Here is a 9,270-nt window from a genome sequence, read left to right as displayed (position 1 = left end):
CACCCCACTCTTACTTTTTACAGAAGAAGACCCAGACTTCGTACCAGACGACGCCGAGTAGGGTTATCGTTCTACACCCAACCTTACCTGTGGAACCGGCCCTGTCGAGATGCCTCCGCTGTCGCAGTACTCTGAGCCCATGGTAGACCCCATGTGGTTTGCGGTCTGGTGTTATGTCGTAGCCTGGTTAATTATTATTATCATCTGTATCGAGTGTCCTCCAAGGTTTGTACGGTTTTGAACCATCTGATGTAATAAATGTGGCATCAGCCTCCTGGGACTGGTGCTTTGTATCACATTTAAGTCTTCTCTTATGAGGGGACGCTTCATGTGGTATCAGAGCCGTAGGTTGGCCGTAGGACGTGACCCTAGGAGCGAAACCCGTATTCAGACCCTTTACCTTAGGACTTTTCTATCTTTAATCCTTTCCTCACGCAAACACTTACCTCTGGTTCTTGCCCTGTTCCAGATGGCTGATAACGGATGGATCGGCGGAATCTGTTTCGCAGAGCCCGGCCTTCCTAAGTTGTTGATACTCAGCCTGGAACGCATCGGAGTTGTGGACCCACCAGAGTTTCTCTATCGGGAGTACGACTCCAAGGGCACTCTCCGGTGTGACCTGATGATCTTCATAGCAAGGAGCACCCGCTACCCTGATGTGGACTCTTGGTTCATCTCCACCACTGGATTCCGTTTCCCGGATACTTATCGGAAAGCCGTCCGTAAGGCCCTGCGACAGCTTCGAGTGATCTACAAACATCTCCTTCAGCGGACTCCCATGGGGTTCTTCCCGCCAACTGAGGGAAGAGGACGCACCAGGATCGCCCGGATGAGAGGACTCGGAAGGGAAGAAGAAGATCTGGAAGACACAGTATCTCACCTATCCATCTATCTCACCGGCCTGGATGAGCTCTACCGCGAGCAAGCAGCGCAATTGAAGCAACAAGTCCGCAGAGCAGAAAAGGCAACCCAGGAGCTGGATGAACAACAGACAAGAACTGTACACGCCGAGTATTCCCTAGCCGCCCTCCAAGTCCAAATGGATGAAAAAGAGACAGAACTGGAAGAGCAAAAGGCAAGAGCCACACGTGCCGAGAATTCACTAGCCGCTCTCCAAGCTCGGATGCAGAGGTACGAGGCTCGCTGGGGAATAGGTGGATGGATAGAGGAAGATGAAGAAGAAGAACCCATGGAAACCCATTGGGACGTAGGTACTCAGACCGATGACACCACGGATCAGTATCTCCCACTGAAGAAGCGCTCCCTTAGGATTGAGGAAGAATCCCCATGATAGGAGTAGTCTCTAAGCTAGAACCTTTGCTCTAATAATCATGTACCCATGAAGTTTGTACCCCACCATGATGCAAAATCATCTACCCCTTTGTGTACCTCAAATAATTGTGCAAGTTTTTCACCATATCTTTGTTTTCAGATGGCTGAGGAAGGATGGACCCAGGGCGACTGCCAAGCTGCGCCTGGCTTCCCCAGCCTGTTGATCAACGCCCTGGAGAGCCTTGGCGTCACGGAACGCCCAAGGTACTACAGTAGAGAGTACGAACATCATGGCACTCTCCGCTGCAGGGTGATTCTAGTCATTGCCAGAAGTAATCGCTACCCCGACATCCAGTCATGGCGAGTGACCGCTACGGGATTTAGGCACCAAGATACCTATTCCTTGGCTATCAGAAAGACACTCTGCTACCTGTGTTACTGCAAAAACTGATTTCTAAAAGATTTTCCGTAAAATAAACCCCTGCATAAAATGTCGTTTTTCTGTAAATTAAACCGTAACCTTATCCTTGATTTACCTATGCATATTATTCTGTTATAACCCCCTCCGTGGGTGTGGTTGGACTTGCTGAGTACGTTTGTACTCACCCCACTCTTACTTTTTACAGAAGAAGACACAGACTTCGTACCAGACGACGCCGAGTAGGGTTATCGTTCTACACCCAACCTTGCCTGTGGAACCGGCCCTGTCGAGATGCCTCCGCTGTCGCAGTACTCTGAGCCCGTGGTAGACCCCATGTGGTTTGCGGTCTGGTGTTATGTCGTAGCCTGGTTAATTATTATTCATCTGTATCGAGTGTCCTCCAAGGTTTGTACGGTTTTGAACCATCTGATGTAATAAATGTGGCATCAGCCTCCTGGGACTGGTGCTTTGTATCACATTTAAGTCTTCTCTTATGAGGGGACGCTTCAGGTGGACGGCCGGCGGAGGCCGAATCCAACGGCGGGGGAGGGGCCCTCCTGGCGGGGGCCCTCCCGGCGGGGAGCAGGCCGACGGCGGGGGGGGGGGGAGGTGAGCAGCGCGTGGTGGAGAGGAGGAAGGAGGTTGAAGAAGAAGCTGACGTGTGGACCCCACACGTCAGTGAGTGGAAGGGAGAGAAGCAGCAGGGGTATTTTGGGCCATACGAAAATACGCAGGTCTGCGAGTGGGTCCAAGGGCATCTAAGACGTACAAAATGGCACGGTTCAAAAAAGTGAAGAATTGTAACGACAAGTTTCCAATAATATGAATAGTAATGGCATTCTTCCAAAGTTGAAAAATTGTAATGGCAGGAATCAAAATAACCCTTAAACCCGATTTGCCGTGGGCGTGCATTCAGTAACCAAAGGAGCCCACACCGGGTTTGTTTGGCCGGCCCACAGTTCTAGACCAAACAACACGATATATCCAGACTCGCATATGACTGGCCCATCACCCGCCCACGCAACAAGGCCCACACGACTGTGTCTCTCTTTCCTTTCCCGTCGTGGTCGTGAAACGAGAAACAAGGTCTCTGCGGCTCTGCCTCCGGTCCTCCACCTCCACTCCCCAAGCCTCCCACTCCTCTAGATCGCCGGCCCCTCGCTCGGCTCGGCCATGGGGGGCGGTTCCGCGCTGTCCCTCGTCGCGGCTGCCGTCTGCCTCTCCCTCGCCGTCCTCGCGCCTGCTGTCTCCGGTGAGTTAGCCCTTTCATACCATCGCCTACTCGAGTTGTTTATGCGGAAATTGTTCAGTCTAATCGAGACGTTTGCTTAATTTCGTTGCCTGGTACTCTACGCGATGCTCGGATTATAGGGTAAATATGTGGGGGCTTAGGTGTTAGGTCCAGTACGACTTCGAGGTGAATTGGCCAAATTGGGTAGTAGAGTAGTAGACCTAGTTAGCTCTAAGCTTTTTAGCAAACCCTCGCTGCTGTGCTGGAACCTTGAGATTGAGCTGCGTCGATGGCGCTTTGAGACTACCCCGCTGCTTTGTACTTCTCATTCTATGAATTGTTGCCACTGCTCTGATTACAGTTTAGTATTGAAATTGGTGTGAATTCGTATTGTTAGACTGTGACCATGCCCTCTTAGGGAAAACGATAATCTACCAGGGATTAGTTACAATTTTGTTGTGTGATGTATCTGTGCATTCGTCTTAGTATTTAGGAGATAAGGGTAACATGTTTGGGCTTAAATCTGCTCTATAACTATATTTCTCTACTTGCTTGTTCTACTGTAACTGGAGGATGCTATGGCCATTTCATTTTATAGGAGATGGTGCCACGTTAGAGTCAGTTCCAGACCTTGTGAAGGCAATGTACATAGACATTGAAAGTTTCCCTTGTGTGAGGCTGCTGAATCTTTCTGGTGAAATTGGCTGTTCAAGTGAGTCTCCATTCTACAATTTACACTTATGATGTATGCTTAAAACAGAGGTGTCTGGAATCTTCTGTTATCACTTAGAGATGACGTCTTCGTGTTGTTAAAGAGTAACTGATTATGGGAATGCCTTTTATACTGTCAGATCCTGGAAGTGAAAAGATCATTTCACCGATTGTAAGATTAACAAAAGGCAGTGATCAATTGGTTCAACCATCCACTGTTCTTCTTCCCATAGATCAGATGTCAAATTTCTTTCTGAGGTACATGCGATCACAATTTTAATTATTTGCATGTTTCTAATTTTGTATGAGCTACATGTTTCTAAATTTGTATGATCTACATGTTTGTGAGTTTTTATGTGCTTGTGAAACATGGGGTATTGAAGTTTGTCTCTGTTTTCCTTGGTAGAAAACCAAGGGAATCAAGCTTATTCACAATTTTTTTGTGATTGGCGTTTAAATTCATATTTCCTTTGAGGTGTTAAGAGATGATAATATTTGGGTGCTATTATCCAGGGTATCCAATGATCCAGAATTTCTCCAGAAGGTGTCTGGTGTACTGATCGAGTCAAATGGTGCAAACAATAACTTGCAAGGTCAGTAGTACCATCTCTCAATTTTCTTGTATGTAATTTCATATTTTGTCTCATCCCTAAGAATATGCTGTTTATGGCTATATAGAGTTGTCGCCGGATGGAAAATTTCCACAAGATGCTTTTGCACCCTACTCAAATCACAGCCACGATTGGAATCCTGCTGTAAGTAAGAGGGTTGATCACAATGGTATCACCCTACCATGAGTCAAAGATGCTGCTTCCCTGCAATGTAGTTACATCATGCGTTGAATGTGCCTCAGTTATTCTATATCTTGTAGGGATCAGGTATTATGTGGAACAGATATGACTTTCCTGTATTTCTACTCTCAGAGGAGAGCACACGGGTTCTGCAAAAGGTATTTTTTCTTGCTGCTTTCTGCTTTGTAATGCGCATTTTATGTTCAATTCCTTGCCAAACTCTAGTTTCGTGTTATATATTGATGAATGATGATGACTGTCAATAGAAGGTCTCTGAAAAGAATAAGAAGACTGACAATGGATATAAAGCAAATGTTGCAGAATTCGACCTTGTTATGCAGGTTTGAAATTTTGAATATTTTTTAATGGTCCTTCCTGTCTTTCATTATTATATCTTGTTGACTACAGAAGCATGACCTTTGATTAAATGGGGTTATGATTCTCTACTTCTAATTGACATGAGTTTCAGACAACTAAAGCTCAAACACATGATTCAACATCCTGCCTCAAAGAGCGCTCATGCTTGCCCTTAGGAGGACACAGGTGTGTGTGTTTTTTTCATATCATATGTATTTTGCCATGCTGCTCTTATGTTTGCATAATCATGTCCGAAGTTACTACCTGTACTTGTTGAGTGCGATATCTTATTTTTTAGTTTTTATATCATTGTTTAAATCCTCGTATTTGAAGGGCAGTGTATGGGCTTCATTACCGCCAATTAAAAATGGATCTACAGAACATCCGAAACCAATAATATTGGCTATCACATCGCAAGACTCTGCATCATTTTTTCGGGACCGTAGTATCGGTTCGGATTCTCCCATATCTGTAAGTTGATACTGGTTTTATATTGTTGAATTCATATTACTGGTTTGAATAAAAAAATATTTTTCCGGTTATTCACAGGGATTGATTGCCTTGCTCACTGCTGTTGATGCTCTTTCTCACATTCATGATCTAAGCAACCTTAAGAAACAGGTATGATATGACCACTGGAAATGTGTATGTAGTTGCTTCCATGTTATTGCACTGTATATTCGAGCAGGTAACCAGCATATCTTATCCACCTGTTTGTCTTTTTTTTGTATAGTCGTCATGAGCTTCTAGCTACTGTTACCTTTGTTGATGAACTTATACCTTAGCTTTTGCATGGAATGGTAGATCTAACATGGTTCGTCGTATCACTCATTGAGGTTTTGTTGTGACTGAAGCAACAGCTTCTTACTAACATTTTTCCATTTTTCATACAGCTTGTGTTTGCTGTTTTTAATGGTGAAGCCTGGGGTTATCTTGGTAGCCGGAAATTCTTACAGGAATTAGATAAAGGTGCTGATTCTGTGAATGGAATTAACAGCTTAATGATTGACCAGGTGAGTGCCAGCCAGACAAGTTAATATTTTCAATGGCGGTCTCAAACTATTAGTTATCCTTTTTCAAACATATACAGGCTTTGTTTGCAGCGCTTCTTTTTGGTTCACGTGTCATGATATTTGGCTTTCTGCAGAGTTTATGTGCTCTTATAATTTGTAATGATCATACATTTTGGAAATTTACTTGCAGTTTTGAATCTCAAGCGATATGCATCTGTTTTAATATCATTCCCAACCTCGCTTGTGTAATTATCTGAGCTCACTTTGGACGTGATTTAGGTACTGGAGATCGGTTCTGTTGGCAAGGCTGTAATTGAGGAATATCCATCATTTTATGCGCATGCTGCAGGGGTGCGGATTTCTAAACTGCCTGATTACCATTTACCACATGGTGCAATTACAATATTGGCTTCAGTATACCTTTTGTGATGTCTTAGTGCTGGTACATTGTTATATGCTAAACCATACCATTTTCTTCACACAAAAGCTGGCCAACCTTGACCATAGGGACATTCTATTCGTTATGTGCTAGTTATTGACATTACAGAGACTAATAAAGTAAAAATTTAGTATTTTACTGGTAGGTAGATTTTAGAGAATTTGCTAATAAATAATTGTATGAACATATACTGAACTTTTTTTGCGATGAGTGTCTATGGGACATGCCTATGTACGATTTGTTTAGTCTGCAATCCTTTTGATTGTTCAATTTAGAAGAAAACACTTTTTTTTTCCAAATTTATAGGCAAGTATGTTTCATTATATCATGTTATGAAGATACTTACATTGAGAGATCTACTGGAGTAAATGTTGTTCCTTTGTTGAGTAAAGGCATAAGCACACTGGGTGTCCAAATAATGGCCATCTGTGTGATTAATATTGCATATTTAGTGATTTAAAATTGTATTCGTAGACACAATTCCTTCCTGCTTATATTTGTTCTTGGCTTGTACAGAATTCATCAGCTTCAAAGAAAATATTAGATGCACTGCAAAGTGCCAGCGAGTCACTTGGTTCTGACAATGTTAAAGTAAAACAAGCAGCTTCATCAAATCCTGGTGTTCCACCATCGTCATTAATGTCGTTCATAAGAAAGGTAGCTGTTCCACCGTCCAAATATTTGTTTGAGGGACAATGTTGTTCTCTTAATTCATAACATTATTTTTTCCAATATTTTTTTTTGAAGAGCTCTGCTCATGATCTGATATCAATTAATCAATGCAGAATATGTCAACTTCTGGAGTTGTGTTGGAGGACTTTGATTCCCACTTTTCCAATAGATTTTATCATAGCTACTTGGATAACCCTGGTAAGCAGACAGTGCATAAATGTGACTACATTTCTCATGAAAACCCATCTGCTAACATGTGGCTGGATTTTCCTTAATCTAAAAAAAACTGCTAACCTGTGCCATTTCCTTTTTCTGCAGCAAACGTCAATTCTTCATCAATAGCAGCAGCTGCTGCTTTGGTTGCCAGGTCGCTCTATATTCTTGCTAGTGCTGACTCAGTTGTCGATCTCATGACACTGAACACTATAAAAGTGAATGTTTCGTTAGTTGAGGAACTTATTGGATGTCTACTTACTTGCAAGCCTGGTCTTTCTTGCGGCCTTGTGAAAAGCTTCATTTCCCCAAGCAGCAGTTCTTGCCCAAGTCATTATGTTGGTGTTTTTCTGGATGATCCTTCTGGCACACAGTTTCCTTCATATGCAGATGACACCTCTCGGTTTGTATGGAACTTCTTGGCAGACAGAACTTCTACTTTAGCGGGTAATAAAAGCTCTTGTACTGGAAAGTGTGGTGATGAAGGTGAAGTATGCGTAGGGGCAGAGGTGGAGGGTGGAGGTAGATGCGTTGTGTCTACAACCAGGTAATGTTTTGTGCTTACTAGTTATGCAGCTAATTTTTGTGTAATATTCAGCTGCTGTGGAAGAAACAATTTATAGATACCAGAAGAGCTCTGGCTTTAGTATTTTTCATGTTATTGGCTAACTTATAATTCTTGTAGTTTAGCAAAAGGTTTAATCCTTATTTTTCTCCTTTCCACCCTTTTAGCCAACTTATATTAATTCACTGATTATTGCAAAACATCGCTTCCTAGGTATGTTCCAGCATATTCAACACGGGTGAAGTTTGAGGACAATGCATGGCATGTACTTCCAGCAAACTCGTCAGATCCAATGGGCGTGGTGGATCCTGTGTGGACTGAAAGCTACTGGAACACAATTGGCCTCCGGGTCTATGCAGTGCAAGATTCAACTTACGATTGGCTTATCCTTCTTGCGGGGCTCAGTATCACTGCCGCATCGTATTGTGCCGTGCACGTCGGCAGAGCATACATTTCCAAGGTCGTCAAGTGCGATTGAAGCATTATTGACCTGCTCCACGGACTCTGGGAACCCCCGGTCTATATGTTCTGGGATTTTGAGCTGGACAACCGAGCTAATTCAGTTGGCGATTTGTAGAACATTACAACACATCAGCACATGTGATGGGGTGATTGAACTGCCGAGAAAACCACAAGGAATTATGGAGCCGTCCAGCTGAGTAGCCGCCTATGGACGTTAGCTCCTCATCATTGTGCCGAGGTGCCCTTGTCTTGGGCCGGCACCTGTAATATGGAAAGGTGCCCCTGGCACGCTTGGCACTGAACTGGTTGGTGGGTTATCAGACGCCTCTAGCTCTAGGTGGATGTTTCCAGGAACGTGCGTCTTTCTGGGTTTGTCGACCATTGGGTGAATGCTACATATCTATCCAGTTTTGGTTGCGTATGCCTGTTCCTCACGACTCCATTGATTTGCACACTCCAATTATCACACTGGTACTCGCATCGTGATTGGATCATGAACCGCGTTTGGCTTACCATTCCATTCCAGTTGTCATGGTACGGTCAAGTTGGTCATTCGTCTCTGATCTTATCCTCCACCGATGATTGCGTATCTGCCATGTGACTCACATCGATCCCGTCCTGTATGCTTTGTTGTTGGTTGCTCCCTCCCTCCCTCCCTCCCTCCCTCCCTCCCTCCCTCCCTCTCTCTCTCTCTCTCTCTCTCTCTCTCTCTCTCTCTCTCTCTCTCTCTCTCTCTCTCTCTCTCTCTCTCTCTCTCTCTCTTAAAAAAACATGTTAATCAAGGATTTTACTTTTTTTTTCTTAATCTGATCTGGAATTTCTAGAATAACCTGTATTTTGGGACAGGGGAGTAGTTTACTTGATGAGCCAACTTGTGAGGATGAGAACTTCTCACCTAATGCTTCTTCAGTTCTTCTGGATCTGCACATTCATCAAAGAGGAGGGAAAAGAGCTCGTTTTGCATGTAGGCTGGAACAGCTCAGATTAATCTGAGTTGGGGGGGGGGGGGGTCTCTACTACGGCATGGAACGCGTGGCACGTCCTGCCGCGGGCAAGCGACAGATGGGGTCGCGGCTCGTTGCTTGCTTGCAGCGGCGCCAGCGCAGGACAACGGAGAGCCACC

At 44.2% G+C, this 9,270-nt stretch overlaps 1 protein-coding gene across 3 annotated transcripts; it reads left to right on the top strand.

The window, feature by feature from the left end:
• Positions 1–2,700: 2,700 nt before the first annotated feature.
• On the top strand, positions 2,701–8,589 carry LOC120657172 (nicastrin-like). 3 transcript variants are annotated; one of them, XM_039935439.1, is made up of 16 exons: positions 2,701–2,945; positions 3,523–3,636; positions 3,776–3,893; positions 4,149–4,228; positions 4,314–4,390; positions 4,507–4,584; positions 4,696–4,767; positions 4,896–4,969; positions 5,122–5,254; positions 5,333–5,404; positions 5,677–5,796; positions 6,076–6,147; positions 6,752–6,892; positions 7,021–7,105; positions 7,226–7,667; positions 7,899–8,589. In XM_039935439.1, exons 1-16 carry the CDS (start codon positions 2,867–2,869, stop codon positions 8,161–8,163), a joined length of 2,022 nt encoding a protein of 673 aa, XP_039791373.1. In that variant the 5' UTR covers positions 2,701–2,866; the 3' UTR covers positions 8,164–8,589. The 3 variants fall into 3 exon arrangements, with proteins under 3 accessions (XP_039791373.1, XP_039791372.1, XP_039791374.1); XM_039935438.1 differs by having other exon boundaries at positions 2,704–2,945; positions 4,693–4,767; XM_039935440.1 differs by lacking the exon at positions 4,696–4,767 and having other exon boundaries at positions 2,727–2,945.
• The last annotated feature ends 681 nt before the right edge of the window (positions 8,590–9,270 follow it).

Source organism: Panicum virgatum, chromosome 1N, assembly GCF_016808335.1.
Source record: "Panicum virgatum strain AP13 chromosome 1N, P.virgatum_v5, whole genome shotgun sequence".
In the NCBI taxonomy this organism is placed as follows: domain Eukaryota; kingdom Viridiplantae; phylum Streptophyta; class Magnoliopsida; order Poales; family Poaceae; genus Panicum; species Panicum virgatum.
Note: the sequence above shows the minus strand (reverse complement) of the source record. Positions and strands in the feature narration are given on the sequence as shown.